The sequence below is a fragment of the Copadichromis virginalis genome, linkage group LG11 (genome assembly GCF_057382275.1).
Source record: "Copadichromis virginalis isolate Kocher_CV1m ecotype Utaka linkage group LG11, C_Virginalis_male_GT1.1, whole genome shotgun sequence".
Taxonomy (NCBI): Eukaryota; Metazoa; Chordata; class Actinopteri; order Cichliformes; family Cichlidae; genus Copadichromis; species Copadichromis virginalis.
Window position 1 is genome coordinate 24,159,774 of NC_140628.1, and position 22,605 is coordinate 24,182,378.

General features: G+C 39.1%; 2 protein-coding genes across 7 annotated transcripts; both read right to left on the reverse strand.

Moving 5' to 3' along the window:
* Nucleotides 1–6,957: 6,957 nt before the first annotated feature.
* Nucleotides 6,958–8,243, reverse strand: LOC146698682 (uncharacterized). Its single transcript, XM_085472693.1, has 2 exons — nucleotides 8,120–8,243; nucleotides 6,958–7,925 (listed from the first exon to the last, which is right to left on the reverse strand). Exon 2 carries the CDS (start codon nucleotides 7,911–7,913, stop codon nucleotides 7,335–7,337), a length of 579 nt encoding a protein of 192 aa, XP_085328819.1. The 5' UTR covers nucleotides 7,914–7,925; nucleotides 8,120–8,243; the 3' UTR covers nucleotides 6,958–7,334.
* A 2,097-nt stretch (nucleotides 8,244–10,340) lies between these two features.
* Nucleotides 10,341–22,604, reverse strand: ca14 (carbonic anhydrase 14). Of its 6 annotated transcripts, none has more exons than XM_085473946.1 (13): nucleotides 22,445–22,604; nucleotides 22,170–22,193; nucleotides 18,697–18,876; nucleotides 18,328–18,473; nucleotides 16,819–16,914; nucleotides 16,622–16,688; nucleotides 16,118–16,275; nucleotides 15,036–15,162; nucleotides 14,182–14,205; nucleotides 13,955–14,039; nucleotides 13,737–13,778; nucleotides 12,711–12,764; nucleotides 10,341–11,156 (listed from the first exon to the last, which is right to left on the reverse strand). In XM_085473946.1, exons 1-13 carry the CDS (start codon nucleotides 22,512–22,514, stop codon nucleotides 11,045–11,047), a joined length of 1,185 nt encoding a protein of 394 aa, XP_085330072.1. In that variant the 5' UTR covers nucleotides 22,515–22,604; the 3' UTR covers nucleotides 10,341–11,044. The 6 variants fall into 6 exon arrangements, 5 of the variants coding, with proteins under 5 accessions (XP_085330072.1, XP_085330068.1, XP_085330069.1 ...); XR_014923051.1 differs by having other exon boundaries at nucleotides 11,094–11,156; nucleotides 12,064–12,764; nucleotides 22,445–22,582; XM_085473944.1 differs by lacking the exon at nucleotides 10,341–11,156 and adding an exon at nucleotides 11,204–12,235 and having other exon boundaries at nucleotides 22,445–22,582.
* Nucleotide 22,605: the final 1 nt, after the last annotated feature.

Below are 22,605 nucleotides of genomic sequence, written 5' to 3' on the forward strand. Positions count from 1 at the left end.
TAAGGGTTTAAGGGTTAGGGTTAAGCGTTCACTTTTGATGGTTAGGAGCAGCAGCTAGGGAAAGCATTATGTCAAAACATGAAAACAAGTTTGTGTGTGTGTGTGTGTGTGTGTGTGTGTGTGTGTGTGTGTGTGTGTGTGTGTGTGTGTGTGTGTGTGTGTGTGTGTGTGTGTGTGTGTTTCCCCACATAACGGTTACTCTTTCCTTATTATTTTTCTTGGTAATGGAAATCATCAGACACAGATTGTTCCTGACACACACACACACACACACACACACACACACACACACACACACACACACACACACACCACATCATCGTGCAAGGAGTTTTGCATTTAAAGTATCACTAATGGACACTGTGTGTGTGCGCCTATGTGTTGCATACATGAGACTGAACCTCTAGATGCCTTTGCAGTTGCAGCCAGACGCCTGTATTACTCACACTCTATTCGTATTGTCCTTCAGAGCTCCTCCCTGCTTTCGCCCCGCTCCCAAAACCCCCTCTTCTCTTCTTCTCTCCCCCCTCGTCTTTGTGCTTCTAATTATCACATTTGTTATGAGCCGGTCTGGACAGCAGGAGAGCAAGAGCAGGGAGAGGTTGATTAGGAAGGGGAGGAGATGGCTGTGACTGTGAGCACTGAATGAAAAGGAGCTGGAGAAATAGATTACGTCGAGCTTGTCTTTATTTGGTCCTCCTTGTGTGTTCAATGCTTGAAGTTTTCCCTGTGTTTCCCTGTGTACACTGTCACCTGCACTTAATCTGAGGTGACAACTGCACTGAGTGATGCTGAATTGTCGTGCAGCCAACAGAAGACAGCAGATGAGAAGGATGAAGAAGAAAAGAGGAGAACAGTGAGGTCAGAGAGGCAAAGAAAGGAACTGAGGGAGGCTGAGGTGTTCATGAAGAAGGTTTTGTGAAATACAGCTAACATATGTGGACTGGAGAAAAATGGGAAGCTGAGAAGACAAACAAGAGCTGGTTCCCATACTTTTATTGCTTTTCACCTTATTTTATGTGTTTTGTTTTCCTGAAAACCCCAAAAAAGTTCAATAAAAGTCCAGCCCTGCTTTTATCGTATCAGCCCTCCTTCTTCTTGCATCCTACGACTCTGCCCCTCCACCCTCGCTCTGCCTCTCACTCCGCACTCATTCTTTTATTCTCCCGCTGCCTTTCCTCTTTGACCCGAGTCAACGATTGTTGTCCACTTTTGCTTTTTCCTCAGCCACGATTGTGTGTCAGTAGTGTCTCCAGAAGGCAATGTTCTCATCTGTTTAAGTTTGTCTGTGCATTTGTGCACATATGGATGCATGCACGACTGGACAGTATGTGTGCATGCGATGATGTCATAGATGAAGAATTGCTATAGTTAAATACTTGGCGCAGGTCACCCTCTGGTCACTGTTGCTGTACGTGACCACAGTGTGTCCCCAAAGACTCTACAATTAACTGACACAGTGTCAGATTTATGCTTTATTGTTCTCTCGATTGCTTTGAATAGCAGTAGATCTGCATATCAGTGAGTTTGAGGCAGAAAACTGGAAAATGGCATTAAGCTCTGTGATTTCTTCACTGATCCTCTGACTTTGCCAAAGACGTGTGAGAAAATAAATGCTCAATATAAGGTTTAAAAAGCTTTTATTCACCTGCCTTTGCAAAAACATGATGGGGAAGAAAGCTACGAGAGATAGCTATACATGAAATGGAAAGGTGTGATGAAATTTTACGAGGTGCAGTGCATAGAGATGGAGTCATCTGTGATACTTTCGGTGTTGCTGTACAAGAAAACCAAGTGAAGAATTGTCATTTCTTGTCAAATTCCAAGCAAGTCATCACTTCTTTTATTTTTGATTAACTTTTCTGCAAATCAATGAGCCTATTGTTTCATTCGCACTTCTATTCATTCATATCAGTGTAGTGTGGCTTTGTACAAGCAGATGTATACAAAATAAGCTCAATAAGAACTCCATAACTTTTTAAAGTATGCAAGAAATATTTTCTCTTGATAATAACACCTCCATCCTGCTTATTTCGCTATTTGAGTCTAATGCTTACACTTTAGAGGTGCTAAAAGTTCAGTGTTTTTCATCATGTTTTACTGTAAATGGCTCAGCAGCACAAAGTTTTTGCTGGCGTAGTACCTGACCTCCACATTTGATACTATATGTGACTGTCATTTTAGCTTGATAGCTTGACATACTGGGTGAGTGTACTGGGTTCTGTGTTGGAGTGGTTCTGTGGCTTATAAATTAACCTCCTCGTCTGCATCTCTTGCCTGCTGTGTGGCACAAGGTTCTGTTTCTGGCACTTTACAGTTTCTTGTATATCCACTCCCTCTTTAGCTCATTTTAAGCTTTTTAAAGGGCTTTTATTATCACTGCTACACAGATTATGTTCAGTTATATACCTCTTTTAAGCCCAAAGATGTTTTAAAATGACAAATTCTGCATAGTTTATAATAGACTCTATTAAAAGATGGGTGGCTGACAGTGTTCTCAAACTTAATAATGAGAGGTTACAAACAGAAGTCCTTGTTTGTGTCCTCCAACATATGGAAACACCAGGTTTCCTCGCGACTTTTCCTAAATCTTCTATCAGGAACCGTTTTTAAAAATAGCAGCAGGGCCCTGGGGTCATTTGTTCAGGCCCTGCTTGCTGTGCAGCATAACTAGGAGTGTTTGCAGTGGTCCCCAGATTCTGGAGCTCTTCCCTACTGAGCCTGAGATCTGTGGACTCAGTGGTTTAAAAAGCAGCTAAACGCTCGTCTTTGTCACCTTGTTTTTCAGAAACGTTCTGTCTGTATGTTTTTAGTATCTTGTTGTGATTCACATTGTAATTTTTATCCTGAAAGGTGCTATATAAGTAAAGTTTTATTCTATATCATTCTTTTAAAAGGGGTCAGGTGGTCTCCAGGTCAGAGTTCAATTTTTTATTTTTATTTATTTTTTTATTTTTTGCACAGAGCCCAAAACAAGAGGGGACATTCAACTGAACAATAAAAAAATAAATGAAGACAAAAAAAATCCCAAAGTTGTTTATTCACAATCTGATCTGTACTGTCCCAACGTATCATATTACCTGTTATCTTACTTATATTTGTGGGATTCTTTGATCCAAAAAGGTTGTTGCACTTTAAAAACTCTTCAAGACTAATTTGCAAACAAATGTTGGAAGTTTAGGACGATCATCTCACAGAGACCGCTGCAACAATCTAGTCTCACCAACAGCAAGCGAAAATGAGCCAAAACGAAATTCTAGCAAAGAGTAAAATGCATGTGTGTTGGAAGATTTGTTTGTATGATGTATCATGTGCCGGCCGTTATAATGACCATGACAAAGTAGACATAGCATGGGAAAAACCAAGCAGAGTTGCAGATGACTTTTTAAGTATTGTCATTCTGCAGTTTACCATCAAACTTTATATTCTAACCAAGTTTATTAGGCTCATACGATGTGACTTGCAATAAAATACATGACCGATGAAATCTCACAGGATGTAGCTGTAGGTGCCTAAAAAGACTCTAAACAACTAAAAGTCTTTCTCTTTTAGAATAAAAGATGAAGGAACCATATATATTTTTAAATGAATTTAAGCCTGAAGGCTGTTTGTACTGTTATGCTCAGGCTTTGCTTGGATCCTGGGATTTTGGTGAGTAGCCTAATGAGCAACTCTCCTGCCATCTGGTGGTGGCAAACTGACGGTGCTGTGTCTAAGTCTTCAAACTCTTTATAACCTTTTGGCTCCACACGTAGAAGATGTCTGGGCATGTGAGCCTACTGTAACTAATCAAACTATTGTTATTAGTGTTTACAGGAGTTTAATGCCCTCGGCTTTGCGTGACTGCAGGCCTGCTCATGCGCCTGCAGGGACAGGTGGAGTCCCAACCCCCACAAGTCATCCTGATAATTTTGTTTGTGTTTTTGTCTCTCTGAGAACCAGTTTTAATGTGATACAGAGTGGCAGCAGTTCACCCAGGCCTTAATTTGTTGAAGAGCTTCTTAAGAAGGCTATGTCAAAGCTGCGAGTTAGCTCTTATGCTGTTAATGTTCATTTAACACCACAAAGTGCAAAATGAGAATAATAAAAGGTCAGCTCCAATCACCACAAAGCCGGTAGACAGATTTGAGCTGAATCCGAGCTACTTGGCATTTCTGGCTCTATTATGGGAAAAGTGTTGTTTGCCAATGCTGGCACAAAAATATTGAGCTGAGCCAGGCTTTGGTTGTGACAGGTTTTATGTGGGCCATGTGCCACAATATACCTGACAGTTGGCTCATGCAGCGGGGCCTGTGGTTGACTTGAGACAGGCTTTCAGCCCACTCAACCTTCATCAGCCTGAGTTAACACTGTCAGTGAACTGGCTTAGTAGAAAACTGTAAATATGGTGCACACGTGGGCACAGCATTTGTTGCTGAATGGGCAATTTGGGGAAATTCTAATGCAAACTCAGGAAAATGGTGACCCCTCAACAGCAACAATGACTCGTATATCACAAAGTATCTTATTTCAGTAAGTTTCTATTTCATATTTATTCTGCATAGTTTAGTTCAGAGTGGAGATACATGCTTGCAATATTTAATATTGGTGTTGCTGTATATTGTATCATTTTGGAACACCCACCCTGTTGTAAATATGTTTAATGACAGAGCTGAAAAGGTGCATCTTAAATTAAATACACAAGGTCTCATATGAGGGTGGATAACAAGTCAAATAAAAATGAAGAAAAGGAAACGGTCTACTTTTGTATCACTGACTCAAGGACTGTAGTGTCTTTATTCTTTTCCCATCTTTAAACCTTTCCCTTGCAAACACCCATGTCAGTATAAGTGCAGTAAAAATGCAGCAGTGCCTCTTTGTAATGGAAACTTGTAACATTCTTCTCATCTCTGTGCCAAGCTGACCTGGCTGAATGGGAGGCTCCATAGTGTCTCATTTTGATTCCCTGTAATCTTTTAATGCAACATGTAATCGACTTATTACAGCTGGCTTGTAAGGCCCTAACACATAAATGACAGCTACTGCCTGCCTGATGAACATCACTTAGTAACAAAAAAAAGAAAACACGCAACCGGAAAAAACAGAGGTCTAGTGCACAGACGTAATGTGATGGACCGAGCAGTGAAGGAAACTTAGGCACAGGTTAAAGTCCAAAAAATGATTTTTTATTTAACCCAAAAAACATAATTGGTTAACTCATGCAAAAAGAATCAAAATCTTGGGCCCATAAAAGAGGTCAAACTAACAAACCTCTACTCAAAGTTGACAACACAACTGATAACTCAAACAAGCTGACCTAACTTAACGAGTCAAAGGGGAAACTTAAATAGTGGCTGATCAGCCCACAAAAACAGGAAAAGGGGTAAAACACACAAAACCTAACTAAACCAAACATAATGAACTCCAATTCCCCCCCATGGTCCCGAGTTATGGCGTGAACCAATTTGTAGCCTTCCTTTAAACCTCGCTCCGCCCCTTTTCCACCTCTTGGCTCCTTAATCAAGGGACTGGAACAGCTGCAACTAAGGTAACTCAGAAAACAAAAGATTAATCATACATAACAGTGTAAACTAAAATGTGCGCACTTATTTTAGAATGCAGTGTTATGTGGATATGTGAATGAATTCTAAACCAAAACCAGTTATTTATTGTTCTGTAAATAAATTCCTATATTTAAAGAAAGAAATGTGAATGCAATATTACTTATAAGCCTCTACACTAACATGGTGATATTACCACTGTGTGGCTGTAAGTGCAGCCATCACACGTAATGAGATGAGAGACGCCAAGGAAGGGCAGCGCTAAAGAGAAGGCCACATAAATAGCCACAACCCTCCTTTATTATCAGAGGGCAACACCAAGAACTCAAATTGCAGAGATCATAACCAAATGCACAAACACACTCGCAAAAAATAGCAGTGCCTGTGAACTGTAACAATCTCTATTGCAACCTGTGAACTTGTAAATAACGTGCCTATAAATGATTCTGTGCTTGTGGTTCTTCTTGTTCTCTTTTTGAGAACCCCTCAACCCATTTGTGTGTAAAATCAATTTAGATTTCTGTGACACCTTTCTCCCTTTTCATTAACAAGCTGCGTCTAAGATACGTCACTTCACTGACTACATCCTCAAAAGTATAAAAAACCCCTGAAGAGGTAGAAAGAAGTCAGCTTGGCAAACCTATGGATCCACTTCTCATCTCAGAAGGTCGAACGTAAGAAGAAGCCAGCAGAGGGTGCTAATCTGAATCAGCAGAGACCAGAGAGGCACTGTGGCAAAGATGTGTTAAGATTGTGATTGAAAGCAGCTCATATGCTGATTTTTTTTCTTAATCTCAGACTACATCTGTATTTAACCACACCTGAAAACTCTTATTTCATTTAGTTAAACTGCCATCATGTGCATGTTAAGCTATTCAGCATAGTGATGAGCAATTTGAGTTTCAAGTGCACGCGTCTTCATGGTCTGATATTTCCTGTGGTTTTTGCATCGCATGCAATAAGTGTACACACAGTGAGGTACCGATACTTTCATCACTGACAGACGACAAACCCATTTGGTTAATTTGCTGGAAGGAAGAACAAAGCAAATATTAATTTCTTGAATTTTGAAACTGAACTACTGGTGTGACGAGACTTCTTGTTATGAATGTATAATAAATATATCAGCTGCTCCAAACAAAGCTCACCCAAACAATAGTTATTATCAGTCTTCTGTGCAGCTTGAATGGGTTTGCTGTCTAATTGCTGCACTTTCACTGTAGCTTTTGTGGACTAATTAGCAGGCAAATCAGTTAAAACAAGACAAATCTAGAGACACAATCTTCACATGGTTGTCATCTACCTCATTTGTAAACATGAATCACTAACTACTGGTGGATTAAAATAAAAGACGTGGATGGATTGGGGCGATTCGTTGAGTTTGTGTCAGAGAAAGATGAAAGAAAAATTCCTGCAGTTGCTTTTTGAGAATTTTTATTAAATTTACTCTTCATGGGCTCATAATTTAGCACCAATAATTTTATTTTTGAGTCAGTCTCAAGAGACCACTGTTGTTATTCAAACCCTGCACACCATGTCTGCCATGTCCACAATCAAATTATTCAAATCAAACTCATAGACAGACTCACCTGAGCAGTACATGCATAAAAAAGTAGCAACATTTGTTACAAAAATCCATCTTTAAATAACTGAATACTTGACTTTTTTGGTTTGTTTTAATATTGCTTTGAAGTCAGAAACTCCAAATCAAATTTCATGACTGAAATGTGAACTGAATTGAAAAGCCTTCAGATAAAAAAACAAAAACAAATCCATAACATTTAATTAATCAATTTAAAAAAAGCTTATAAGGAATAACAAAGTAAACAACAACCAGAGCCATGTCGTTTTTAAGCTGGGAGCATGGCTTATCCTGGGGTCCTGGCAGGCTTTGGCATTGTTATCAGGCTTCAGGTTCGTGGGGTTTCCCTCAAAATGGACCGGCACACACTCGTTGTCCAACACTTCACAGGCCAGGATCAGGTGTTTGGTGTCCTTTTGGACACTTTTGATACCACAGGTGTCCTTAACACTTCTCACTGTGACAAAGGTGAAAGGCTGCTGGCTGATGCACAGGTTATCCTTGTACGTCTTTCCTCCATTCTTTGAGCAGACGGCCTTCACCCTCTTCAGTTCCTTTGGATCAAGGAAGGACTGTGTGGGTCTGCTACAGTCCCCGATATTCTTAATGTAACTAAACCACTCATTTTGATCAAGGGTCGTAGGAGTTCCATTGCGAACGTGGCGATCCATGAAGGTTTTGAAGCCTTTTTTCCAAGTGGAGAGCTGGCAGGGAGCATCGCTTATGGCAACAGTTTGATGTCCCAGAAAAAGACAGACGGCAAGCGAGAGGTAAGTCCTGGGAGCAGCCATTACCCAGCGGTCCTGCAGAGAGCGAGAAGAGTTATCAAGCAGCTATAAAGAAGTCGTGAACAAACACGTTACAGCTTTTCGCTGAACAGTACATAAAAAGCAGCTGAATTAGCGACAGAGCCACAGCTGACTGTCTGTGCAGTTTTTAAAACATGAAAACGGGAGCAGAAGTAGAAAACCGCTGCTTATTTGAGACAACTTCCTACCTTTTGCCAGCTGCTGGTTCTTCTGTGAGATATAGAAGTGAAAGAGCTCCAGATGTGAGACGACTGCGCTGTCTTTCAGTTCTCTGTGCCGTAGGAGTAGGAGTGGCCAGAATTTGTGCATTACATAAGGCCGACCACATGGCTATGCTTCAGAGCAGTGATTGTGGAGAGGAAGGTGATCCAGTGACTGCTATAAATACTAAAGGTCCAGTGAGCTATTTTGGCTACTCACTGTCTGAGTCTGCTGCATTGAAGGGCTGCTTTTTGTAACACGTTAGTTTAATTATGCAGATTATTATCATGTTTCAACCGATACATCACTGTCTCTGTTTTGATAGCCTAGCCTATGTTCCTGCAGACGTGACCTTTCAATTATAAATCAGCTGACATCATAGTCAGCGTAAATTATAGTTAAGATTGAAACACAGGAATACTTAAAATTGCTTGAGATGTCATCAAAAGTCAGAATATGTTACAAATGAAGAAATCATATCTCATATACAGTGGCTTGCAAAAAGTATTCTGCCCCCTTGAACGTTTCCTCATTTTGTCACATTACAGCCACAAACATGAATAAATTTGATTGTAATTCCACGTGAAAGATCAATACAAAGTGGTGTACACGTGAGAAGTGGAACGAAAATCATACATGATTCCAAACATTTTTTACAAATAAATAACTGGAAAGTGGGGTGTGCGTAATTATTCAGCCCCCTCAGTCAATACTTTGTAGAACCACCTTTGCTTCAACCACAGCTGCCAGTCTTTTGGGGTATGTCTCTACCAGCTTTACACATCTAGAGACTGAAATCCTTGCCCATTCTTCTTTGCAAAACAGCTCCAGCTGAATAATTACGCACACCCCACTTTTCAGTTATTTATTTGTAAAAAAATGTTTTGGAATCATGTATGTTTTTCGTTCCACTTCTCACATGTACAACACTTTGTGTTGGTCTTTCACGTGGAATTCCATTAAAATTGATTCATGTTTGTGGCTGTAATGTGACAAAATTTGGAAAAGTTCAAGGGGGCCGAATACTTTTGCAAGCCACTGTATATGTGATTGAAATAAATCATTTATATTTTTATATTAAATCCATGAAATTTAACATCAAATAAAGAAAAGGGGTTAATGAGATCAGAAGATGTTTGAATGGCTTCGCTTTCGTAAGTGAAGTGTAACCAAACTTCCTCATTGTCTTTTCTCGCTTTCATCTGAGTTGTGATCTAATCTTCAGGCCTCCAGAGCACAAAACAACTGTGACATTAAACACACGTTTATGTTCATTCAAATCTGATTAATACACATAAAGCTAAGAAGGTCTTTTCAGCTGATTTTGCTGTGGTTCCACAAAGAGAGCAGGCCATAGTGAAAACATGGGGACCATAATCTCCTCTAATTTACTGGTACTACCAGTATCAGTACTGGTATCAGTCATGACTCTTAAACAAATCATAGGTGTCATATGTTGTCACTGCAGTCTTCAGGAATGTCATGTGCAGCTGGTCACGTGTACGGTATGCTTTCATAATAAAGCTCCGTTGGATTGCACCCTCATCATGATCTCGTCAGCACGTTTGAGTTTAACACACAAGGCCCAGGAAGCAGGTTTGTGTCTCCAGCAGGAATCAACCCAGTGTCCTTCTGCTTACTAAGCAACCATGTTAACCACTACAATCCAGAGACACCTCCAGCTTTAAGTGTTTTACTGGTGTAGTATTTTGCATCATGAACACACGTTACTCTTTTTGCTGATATGTTACTTCATTTAAGAAAAATGCCTAAATAAGTTTGTTACATTTCGGTATCAAATATCAAAAGTGCCTCTTCAGTCTTTTTATTTTTTCTCTGCAGATGTGAAAGCACCCTCCACCTCAAGTAGGAAAGGCAGAGGAAACAAAATTAGACAGCCTTGCCTCGCAGCTGTCAGGTTGTATGACATGAATATGACACGTGGCTCTGCTGCATCATGAACAGTTTTGTCCTGGCCCACTGCTCCATCTCATGATTTCAGATAAGACACACAATGGCCATGATATTTTGGGTTAGGAATTCACTTTTTAAGGTTAGGGTTAAGGTGAATGAATAGGGAAAACTTTATGTCAAGCAGCATCCTCAAACTTCCACAGCTCTCAACACTTCTTACTTGATCACATGCAATCATGCAAAACCACTTTGTGAGCCAGATATTAACACGCGGTCATATGTAATCAAGAATCGGCAAGTTTGACATTCAGGTGTTTTAATGTGGTGTCCATGTTGACAAGTTAGCTGAAAACAAACACATAAAGAGGACGTATAGCACCCAAACCCTCGATGGAATAACTAAATGCACATAAATAAAACTGATTTACAACAAAATCTGCTGATTTCAGTTCAGAGCCAGAAATGTTCCGATATCGTGTATTTTATACAAATAAAACCTGCTTCAACTCTCGTGTGCATTGTTATCAAATTTTCTTCAATTCTTAGGTTTTAGTGAAAAATAAAATAATTTTAATTAGGATTATTAATGTGCCAAGTGACGTGTGCTTACAGTTCAAAGAACAAAGTGAACAGATAAAATACCGCCCCACTGTGATAAAAACAACAGAATGTTTATCCCCCAAAGTATTTACATGAGTCGGTCATATATTCCAGCCATGCATGAGCCATACCTGAAAAACCCCCCAGCAAAACTGCATATTTACACCAACTGCTCCCTGTGCAAACTGAGGAAATGTCATACGCCAGACAGAAATGGTCCGGGCAGCAGGTGGCTTCTCCTGTGTCCAAGTCCCTTCGCTTTTTTCATAAGCTGCTCCTTCTTCTTTTAGCGTTTTGTAAATGATAAAGTAAAAACATGTTGCTTCCTCTCCCCTGAGGAGATGTGGATCAGCAATAAACTCACTGATGAGAGGGACAGTGTTTGATGTTGCTGTGAGCTAGGGCACACTCTGAGGTGACAGCAAGGACTCTTCTTTCTTTTCTGCTTCTGAAGTCGAGTTCATAGCCATGCCTTGTTTTTCCTCTTTTTCCTTCTCTGAATCCTTTGTCCTGAAACGTCAAAGCGAAGAGTTATCCCCACCGATTAATCGCACATACTTCAAAACTTCTCAGACAGTTTTTTTTTTTTTAAATGTCAGTGTAGTTTATCCAGAAGAGGTCGCTCCTTGTCCAAAAATACAGCTCAGCCCCGGTAAGGCTCCATTATATGATTAAAAAACAAAAAAAGAAAACTAAAAATGATCAAACACGGGTGTTTTAGGAACCTATGAGGGCAGGGGATAAATTAGTAGAGTCAAGAGAAAATAAACTAGCAGAGGGGGACATGTAACAAAGGATGCCCACTGGATTTACTGTGTCACTGTCATGTTTCAGTACAGCAAGAGTACATTTTTTTCATCACATATTTTGGATATACTAATGACATTTTGCTTTAAATGTATATAAATATCCTTCTATCCTTATCCATTTTTTCCACTTGAGTTCAGGGTCACAGGAAGGAGCTGGAGCCTATTGCAGCTGTCATAGGGAAAGAGGTGGAGTAAACAAGCCCCCATTCATATAAATGTCCTGGCAGTTCATTCAGATGTCGTAACAGAAGCTTTAAGAATCTGTGGATATATATCCTGTCTTTCAGGTTGGTCATGTCATATCAACTGCCATGTAATACTATAAAACGCATTCATAGAGTTGAAAAGTTATGGTATAAAAATGTATTGTCTTTTTTTTTTCATTTCCTTCCAGCTTTACTCTGTTTGGGAAACATTAAACATGTGATCTAATGCAATCCAACACAGAAGCTGTGTCAGGTTACTGAAGCAGGTTGCTGGGGCTGACAAAATACTATTAACACCTTTCAGTAAAATGCATTTCAGTTCAGTTCAGGTTTATTTATAAAGTATCAGATCACAACAGTAGTTGCCTCATGGCGATTTATATCGTAAGGTAAGGAGCCTACCATAATGCAGAGAAAAATCTGGTCCAGCCTAGAAAAACATGCACAGTCGGCCCCCTTATAGCTTCTGTGCAGAAATGTCAGTGCATTTAGAAGAAATCAGAGGTTGTGTCCCCAGAAAGCCTTGATGTGCCATTCAGACTCTAGTGGATCCTTGTGTTCTCACGTTGTTACACTGGTTTAAAACACAAGAGTATTTAAAAATGGAAAGCTATCAGCTATTTGCAAGAGCAGCGAATGATGAAAAGTTTCCTGTTGCCACTTTAAATCAACTAAACTTTAGCCAGTAGAGACAGATATTATTATTCCTTCCCATGTAAATTTACAGTTTAAGAGACAGTCCAACACAGTCACGTATGTATCCAGTGAGCACTGAGTACATTAGAAGACAGAGGACAGAACTCTAACACCTAAAACTTTAGGATTAAGGACTACTCTTCTTACTAATGACAGATGTTTAAGAAATTCTAACTGTACTCTGGAGGCTTTCTTGGAAGTTAAAATGTCTCACAGTCTTTAGTAGGTACTCTAAGAATGTCTAACTCATGAGGATAAGTTATTGTGAATAGGTGGTTAAAAAAAGAATAAACTACGTCTGAGAGGTTGAAATGAAAGTTTTGAGGTCAGGGGTCATAATTTTGAACAGTGACCTTGGCATGGGAGCAGGCCGGTTATTGTGCAGGACATCCCAGCTAGAGGTAGAGCTGTCACAAGATCAAAAGATGGAATCACATGACAGGAACAGAAGAACAAAACAGAGAGTTAACATTTCAAAGAGGCTGTATGCAAGTGTTTTCTTCCCACTGTGCTCTCGTTAGTCTGAGGGACCGGAGATGAGATTTTAATGTAAAGTTTAAAGCAGATTAACAAAATGAAAGCTGATGGTTTCCCAAACTCCTCGAGGGATCTAATAATCCATTTTGAGAAGCGCTGAAGAAAGCAGTGAAGATGTTAGCTCTTTCCCCCATGAAGACAACATTTGACGACTTCCGCTGTACCATCGTTGATGAGGTTTGACACCTGAGTGCATATTATTTATATACACCCCCCCCCCCACCACCACCACCGCCGACACAAACACCCAGTCATCCTGGAAGAAAGCCCTCAAATATGACAGAAACTGTTCAGCACAAAAAAGAGAGACAGTGTTTACACATAGTAGGCATCCAAGGGGAAAAGAGTTAAATCGCTCGGGCATGGGAAGAGCTCATACTTTCATTAATCAGTGGTAATCATGAGAGAAGGCAGCGAATTATGAAATAGGCATGTTATTGCAGCAGAGGTCAAAGGATCGGATTATTCCCAGCACTGATCTTAGTGCTAATTTTATCTTTTCATTTCTTTCTTTACATTTCTATTACAGCCCAACCAACACTGGTAATGGTAAAAATGATCATATTTAAGTTAAAACCATCTGATATTGTAACTAAATCAAAATATATCCACAGTTTTGTCCATGCCAGTGTATTCGTTGGACTCTAATTTATGTCTGCTTGTCAGCATACTGTAATTAATGATTTATATGTAGATTACTATGAGATCACCATTGTTTTCATTCACAGGGATCGAAAACAGAATGAATATGTCTATAAGCCGATCCAAGATCTGCGCTGAGGACGCCCGACACAGTCAGTGCTATCCAAAAGCTCTGTCAGTATTCAGGTCAGGTAAAGCACCTGTTTACCACGACTGCTTCAAATTGGAGGAGTTTAAAAAATCTGCCAAGAGAAAGGAGTTGGAGTGAGGCGATCCCCCCCAAAGTTTCTACAGGTAAACAGTAAAGTGAAACCAAAAAGAAAAACAGAAAGACCACAATGTGCTTTTGAAAGAGTGGAAAGAAAAAACAGCAACGAGACTATGGAAATCACGAAGCAATGCAGTAAAAACCTTTTACCGTATTGTCTTCACGATGAAGCGAACGATAACCGCCAGGCCTACACAGCCACACATCACTCCTATCACTATGGCTGTTACTTCTCCTGCAGGGATGACCACAGAGACAAACAGGAAAGCAATAAAAAGTGAACAGAAATACAGAAATAAAGCAATTCAGCGAATTAAAAAAGCAATTCTACAAAAAGTGACAGCAAAGATATGCATGGAAATAACTGCTAGTCTTACCAGACGAGAGCTCCTTCCCCGATTCTACAAAATACAGAATAAATAATCATTTTGTTATTTTTCGTCTCACACGGAGCAACCAATCGGTTTATCTTGACAGTATCTGCTGTTCAACTCGTAGTGTTGTGAAATGTTATGTCCACTCAGTCTTGCTGCCTTTTCAAGAGTGCTGATATCACAGGCTTTCCAGTTCAGCCACTCATTACAATGAGCATTTTACACAAATTCTTTCTCCTTTGTTTTTGTCTGCCACTCTGTCTCTCTCTTTCACTTCTCTCTCTGTCTCTTTTTCCTCTTCCCTCTTCTCTTGCGATTACAATGGAGACAGTGTTCAGTTTCTAAAAAATCCTTTTCTCCAATAAGCTTGCAAAGAAACACTTTTTCCTTTTCCATCACTTCCCCTTATTCTCTCTCTTTTTCTCTTTAATCATGCCATCCTAAGGTTATTGTCTCTCAAACAAAATCACCGGCAATCATTAGTATTCCCACATTTCTCCTCACTTTTCACGCTTTAAATACATTGTACTAATTGCTTGCTTTGCTCTACATGGTCACCCACTGACTTTATTGTACTCATTGTTCTTTGTATCACGAGCAGCAGATTGGCATTACAATCACTCAGTGTAGAAGGGCTAAAGTGGGGTAACACTTCAAAGCAGACTGGCTGCGACCTGTCCCAAATCTGCATTTCTTCAGTCTGAAAGGCTAAAAAGAATATTCTGCTAATATTCTAACCAAGTACCATTTTTCTAAGTGCTCATATGCAAATATGTGACTTCCTGTGCACCACAGCAACATGAAAGAGAGAATTTCATGTCTCTTTTAATTATCTGGTTGTAGTTACTCTGTCTGACCTGCAGAAAAGGAGGTGAAGATGACTCTGTGGTTGAGTGGCTGTGTTGCACGGTAGTTGTCCTGCAGCAGCATCCTGTCTGGTTCTTCAGCTTTACTGGAGTAAAGGATTTTCTCCAACTTCAGCAGCTGGAGTGGAGAGATAAAAAGGAGAAGAAGAGCAGTTACACTGAGTTCTACACTGAGGCACGCGGAAAGCAAGTTTATATCCTTCTGGTAGAATAAAAGCTGTCAGTTATAGTGTAGTGCTGAAAGTTAAGTCAAAGTCACAAAAACATTCCAAGTTTACACTTTCTGTTACAAATAAAGAAAATATAACACTGCTGGAGTAGGACAGGATTTTCTGGACCATATGCAGGCAGCTCCTCGGCCAGTATTTAGTGCTGATATGTCTGCCTGGGACATGCTGGGTTGATGTTCTCATCAGAGGCAGATACAACCAATGAGCATTGCACAGCTGCAGGATGCACTCATCACATCCACAGGAAGCCATAACATGTCTAAACAGGTAAATATGTTGTTGGTAAGATAATGTTTTGTTATCTTAAAGGGATAATAAGTTCTGTGAGATATGTTTTTACATATATTTATCATGATAAAAAAAAATAAATAAATAATGGATTGGATTTTATATAGCGCTTTTCAAGGCACCCAAAGCGCTTTACAATGCCACTATTCATTCACACACTGGTGGAGGCAAGCTACAGTTGTAGCCACAGCTGCTCTGGGGCAGACTGACAGAAGCGAGGCTGCCATATCGCGCCATCGGCCCCTCTGGCCAACACCAGTAGGGTAAAGTGTCTTGCCCAAGGACACAACGACCAGGACAGAGAGCCCAGGGATCGAACCGGTGACCTTCCGGTTACAGATACGCTTCCCAACCCCCTGAGCCACGGTCGCCCCATGAAAAAATAATACATTTCACTTTGATTTTAAAATAAAAATAGGATTAATGTTGTACTCAATATGCTCAATCGACCTGTTTCATATTAGTGAGGAAAAACATAACTAGCTGAGCAAAAAATGAGGCATGTTTGTTCTCTTTTTGCACTGTTTAGAGATTAGAGATTTTAGATGTGCAGACCTGGGCTACTGAGATTTGAACCCTTTTATGGAAAAGGGTCCAGATAACACTCTGGTGGCACGGCGGTGTTGTCAGGGAGCCGTTGTATCGATAGTATCGCCCAAGATCCTCAGGAAGCAAAGACTGCACGTCAAAGGCTGGGATGAACGCTTTCTGGTCTGATTATGGATGAAAGGAGAAGAAGAAATGTGTAAATACCCTTTGCAGCTTTTGCTCCTAAAATGTGGAATGAGCTATAGCTGGAGGCCAGGCAGGCTCCATCTCTCGCTGTTTTTAAAAACACACCTTTTCTCCTTGGCTTTGACCCAGTGTGAGTTTCTCTCTTAAACTTTTACCCTTTGTATGCACCTGTACTATTTCTAATGTTCTTCAGCTCCTATGTATTCACTTATAGCTGATTTATTGTTTTATTTTTGTTCTCGTATTTTTTGTAAAGCCCTTTGGTTAGCTGTTTTCTTGTTTTAAAGTGCTTTAGGAATAAAGTGGAAGTGGAAGAAGACTTACCTGCGTGCCTGATGCGACTCAGATAGTTGAGGATGTTGTTAAACGCTGGGTTTGTCTCCTCACCTGTCTGGGAAAAGTCGGGCTTAAATGATCACTAAAATGCTCAAAAATATTCCAGCTAATGAGTGTAAGATTTACACCTTTTACTTTTTTATGATTATATGGATAGCTGCTGTGTGACAAAATTGTTTCATTACCACAATGAGAATTCCTAAAACAGCCAAACCGTCTTTCTGGGTCATCGCTGCAGACATGTTTGGGTAGAGCTCAGAGTTGTAGTGCACCACATGGAGCTGGAGGGAGTAGGAGGACATGCAGTATTTTTAAAAATTCACTCTGACAAGGAAGAAGGGGGCAAAGAGAGGCTTGGGTTTAAAACTGACAGACAGAAAAAGCTGGATGCAAACTCAGTCCTGAAAAGCACTGAAATGTCTCATTATGCTGTAAAAGCCCAAATGCCAAGTTCATTTTAAAAAAATGATAATTGTCCTTTTCTTAAAGGTGTATCTATATTCAGCTCACCTTCATCCTTACTCCACTCTTTTACCTTCTTTCTTCTACCTTGTTCACTCTTTCCAAATTTTATTCGGTCACCTACTCGTGTCGTTCCCTCTTTTAAATTCTGTATTTTATTTTTTTAATTAACATTAAATCAACACAAATGTTTCTTGGATGTCATTTCCCCCCTTAGCTTCTCGTCAGTGGGCTGTTTCATTATCACAGTAAACCAAAATTAAATCAACAAAAAAGTGACACAAAGATTTAAATATAAAATATAAGAAGATCTTTAAATATACCGATGCAATTCCAAAAATAAATAATTGTATTTGTTAAAATAACATTTATCTTTATAGAAGGGTATATTATATATTTGTTATTAATATGTTATATTTAAACAAATATTTATATAATCTCAATCATCACTAAAAAATGAAAAACACAATCAAAAATAGTTTATCAGAGAATATAAAAAGTCTCTCATTTAATTGTGTCAATTTTTAGTTAAATGCTTACTGCATTTACTGCATGTGCCAAAGATAAATAGATACATTTTTAAAAAGAGAGTTGGGTTTTTTTCACTTTTGATAGAAAAATAACTGAATTGACTGCTAATTCTCAAAGTGTTTTTCTATCAATCTTTGTCTGTCTTTTTGACTATTACTTAATTAAAAAATAATAGTTGTAGCACAGCCGTTTTACATAGTTTTATGCACGCGAGAGGAAGCGATGAATTTCTTTGTGACTATTTCCATCTGCAAATTCACACATTTACTGCTGTAATTGTTGATACATATTGTGTGTAGTCACATATTTGTAACCAAGAAATCTGCCTGCCGTCATGCTGCCACAGAATTTGGTGTGACATGCACATTGCTTAATTGTGTATGTCACACATGTAATGGCAGATTCCAAGAAAACCTTTTTACACAAGTGTGTCTTACATACATGTTAAATCAGCTGAAAAAAACTTTTATATTTATAAAAATATTTGTCTTTATATTTATAAATGAATGAATAAACATCTTTATACTGGTCCTTGTTGTTTATTTATTCATTTATTTATTATTATTAATTTTTATATTACAAATCTGTTTAGTCCATGCTATGTTAAGTGACGCATCATGTATTGTGGGTGAGTTTCATATTTACTTTAACTGTATGTGTGTGGTTACTGGTAGTTAACAGTCAGATGTGTTTAAATGTACCTCTGCATCTGCACTCAGTCCGTTAATGGTGTGTTCACTGCCTCCGGGACTTGGGCCGTCATTGCCCCAGTGGAGGTGCATTTGTATGGCTGTAAAGAACCACGGCAGCCCCCCGAGTCCCATCCATTCTGGCAGTTCAATCACCACTGATGGAGAAATAAACAACACTGGTGACTTGTTTCTAGGAAAGTGTATAATGAGAATCTATAATTTTAAAAGTGGATATAAAAATGGAAAGTTGCAAGTCATCTCTTATTAATCTCCTAAAGTAATTAATGAGCTATAAAAGTTTGCTGACCACATCTGACTCCAGTATAAACAGGCAGACCGTAAAACTGGAACGGGAAATGAGCTGGCTGCCAAAGTTACCTGTGTGTCCGTTATTGTACATAGTGAAGGGTTGGTTGCCGTGCTGGCTGTAGCCCAGCGGAGTCACAGGGATCAAACTGGGGTTGTATTTAGCCTGCGTGGTCATCACATCAACTGGAGACTGTGAGGTACCACCACAATCCGGGAAATACTCTGACCACTCACTCTGGCCGACTAAGCCTTTGACAGAGGAAAGACCGTTACACTGATGTCATTCAATCACACAGCTCACTGGCTCAGTGAAAAGCTTCTATTGATGTATCTCTAATTATGCAGAACAATTATTCCTCTATGTGCTCTTTAGGTTCACAGGCTCGTGGCAAAAACATGCACACATCCAAATATTTATGTGCCTTTGATAAAAGCCACCACTGCTGACAGTGCAGGACAATCCTGAACCAGTTTTGTTAAAACAGTCTAAATAACTGAAAACTGTTTGTTCAGAGAAACATTTCTATTTCTACTGTATTGAATTAACTCTACTGTCAAACACATTTTTTTTTTTAAAAAAAAGGCTGGAAAAAATACAAACATGCAGGGAAATGGATCTAAGCAATGAATCAAAGAAATCAGCACCGCATTAATTTTTATTAACCAGAGCAGTGGATCAACTGCTTAATCAACGTTGGTTGTCACCTGAGGGGATATATTCTAACCCAACTTTGAATGTCTGGTAATATTTATTTGTCCTAATATATTTATTTGTCACTCGTTTAACATTACGTAGTTGTTTAATTAACACAAATAATAGTAGCGCAGTGTCTTTTTTCATATTTTGCATGACCACATTAACCATGTTGGGCTCTTACTTGTCAGACTCCTCATAAATCAGTGTGGGCATGATCGCATATTGAATGAGGAATGAGTGAGGAGTTGGAAAGACTTGTTTTTAGTTTTTTGGACTCTTAGACCTTTGCTTTGTGTGTGTTTCTTAGTGTTAGTGTTGGTTCTTGTAGCATAAATAATGTTATTCTAGTGATGCTGGTGCCTCGTAAGGCTCAAATTGATCAAAACATATTAATACAAAGGTTACTGAGGGGCTACTCTGTTTATTACTTAGTAGATTTAAAATATCAACATTAAAAAACACAAAAGCAGTAATATGTGTTTTCTGATTACTAATGATATGTGTTGATGATATTTGCTACTAAACAGCTAGTTAATGCAGATATCTGTGGTCAAAGAGACACAAAGCATAAATAAACAAATAAACCATGTACAATAGATGTGCAATGATAGATAAGATTATAAAATTACTTCTAATTTAACAAAGTGCATTATGATTGTTGATGAGAGTCCATTTTTTCATAAAATACAGTGCTTTTTAAAAAACATAAATACTATATTTGTACTATGAGTAAATTCCTACAGCTATGTAAAAAAACCCATTAAAATTGCTTCTTTTTTTTTTATAAAATGTGATGCTTAATTTTGGATGGTTAACGCAGATGATGGTAAATTCTGGAAAAACCATTGTTGTGGCACTGATAATTACTGACTTGATTATTGAATGACAGTGTCAGTATTTTATATAATTATAACCTGATGAGCATGAAAAACAAAGTATATAATAACCTGTACAAGATTCAGATATTTTTGCTGGCTTCCATAGGAAATTACTATGAAATGTTGGTCCCCTGCTCACATAATATCTAATATGTAATATCTGTTAATGTATAAAAGATTAAAGAGTATTAAGATTAATTATTTTTAAAGAATTTAATGGAAAGATGGACAGAGATACGCTGAGAAAGAAACTGAGGGAGAGGAGGGTAGTTGAGGCCTGGGTTCACTGAATTAAAAAGAGACTGGTCTATTCTATTGCACGATAAAAGAAACTTAGAAAAGAGGAAAGAGAAAGAGCGACATGTGAGTCAAAGAACCTGAATTTCAATTGCAAAGCGAGGAATGCTTTAGAAAACAGGCACACCACTGACACCTTTTACACACAAAAATGCAAGGTCTGTCATGTTATTTGCAGCTGTAGGTTCACTGATTCTGTGTTTAAAAGCACATTATACCTCTGCAAAACCAACACTTCCTCTGCATAGACACAGTAAATTCAGAAGGCTTTGTTTACACTCAAACACACAGAAATTGAGGAATTGAGGAGGGGACTTGACATTAATTATGTAAACGCATACCACATGTCCACTCCCACTGCTTTCTCCATGTCTCCATGTAACCCCCACCTTGCCCTCTCTAATCTGCCAAATGCCCACTGCCCCTCACTAGCTACTCTTCACAGCAAAGAACTTCAAAGTCTTGCAGCCCCCTAACTGGTTGTCATGGAGGTCTCCATGGTGACTGGAGGCGAAAATTATGACCCCCATGCACCCACCCTACCTCTCAAAGCATGCTACAACCGGCCTGAATGCAGCTAAAAACAAAGACACATTGAGAGGGTGATGAGGAGATCACCGACTTTCCCTTAATTGTCTCTAAACTCCTGTGAAGACAAATCTCTGACATCAAGTGATTCTCCACTTCACAACCTTGTGCTTAATAAAAACTGATTTTCTGCATTAGTAAACACACCGTATGTACTGCAACACAATCTTACAGTCGTCTGCCTCTATATCCAGTATAATAAGACCTAGACACACATGTATATACACTATCTGCCTCCTGGTACAGACTCTAAAGTTTGCTGTGTATTCTGCATGTACTGTATATCAGTGCTGCTCTCCTGAATACATGCAAAGGGTGCTAATCTGTGCACCCCATTCATTCCCACAATGTCTTTGTCTGCAGCATAGGCAGCCAGTGTGCCTCAACAACACAATAAACACATAGGATATTGTGCGCTGCAACAATACACTGTGCGATTTGCTTTGCTTTAGCTTCATTCCGTCCCATCTCCCTTGCTCTGTCCAACACACTCATCTTCGTGCACCTGCCTCTCTCCCAGTCAGCCTCTCTCTCAGGCTTTTTCTAGCTTTCTTCCTTTCAACCGGCCTCCACCCACCCCTTCATCATCTCTGTGTGGCTGCTGCCCTCATGCCAGTTTGCTGAACTGTAACTAATACAGAGAAGGGGAAAAACAGAGGGAGAAAGGGTGGAAGATATGGGAGGGGAAGACCTAAATCCTACCCCAGTTACAGAAGCTTTTACCAGAATTTTAACATTTTAGAGATCCAGATTTAACATGTGCAGCCAAGCAGGTGAAAACCCTGCTTAGTTGTTTCATGCAAAACTTGTGCAAGTCTTTGATGTTATCAGATTAGATTGCGTAATGGATTACACATTAAACAGTACGAAATGTCTCTATTTGTTTTCAGGTCATTACAAAATTGACTTCAGGACTTTGCTCCTTATTTTTAAAGTGCTAAAAAAACAACAAAAAACAAACAAAAAACAATTGCCCCAGATATCTAACATACTCTAACCATAAATCTAGACAATGTTGTGCTAATTATCACTCAATAAAATAATCTGTTTTTTAATGAGCTACATTGGGAACTTGAACTTACCAGAGTAAGTCCAGGTGATTTCCTCTGAAAAAAAACAAAAACAAACAAAAGAGAAAAAATTCCTGAAATTTCTGTTTTGGTTAAACCAAATTTAAAAATTCACTTTGAAAAAAGAAAAGGCAGAGGATAAAAGATAGATAGATAGAAAAGATAGATCAGGAAATTACTACTTTTCTTCTACTAAGGCTCAAACTGGAAAACCCAAACCATCAAATACCAGAATCAAAGCCAAAAATCTCACATGATGCCCGTTATTATGTTAATTTTCACCTTACCAGCAGCAAGGGCAGGCATCCACTGGAAAAACAGAAGTATTAGCAGCATAAAAAGACCCAAAGTGTCCATGTTATCCCGCTTTGCCCATACACAGTGAATAAGAGCAGACTGAGAGATGAGGAACGAGCAAGAGAGAGAGTGAGAAAGAGAGGAGAGAAAG

Excerpts from the sequence above, each read along its gene's own strand:
- ca14 (XM_085473946.1), bottom strand. The coding sequence starts at position 22,514 with ATGGACACTTTGGGTCTTTTTATGCTGCTAATACTTCTGTTTTTCCAG. Across the intron at positions 16,276-16,621 it reads GAGTCGCATCAGGCACGCAG|ACCAGAAAGCGTTCATCCCA; the intron begins GTAAGTCTTCTT and ends ATCCATAATCAG. Across the intron at positions 12,765-13,736 it reads GAAGCAGTCGTGGTAAACAG|CTCTACCTCTAGCTGGGATG; the intron begins GTGCTTTACCTG and ends ATCTTGTGACAG.
- LOC146698682 (XM_085472693.1), bottom strand. The coding sequence starts at position 7,913 with ATGGCTGCTCCCAGGACTTACCTCTCGCTTGCCGTCTGTCTTTTTCTG.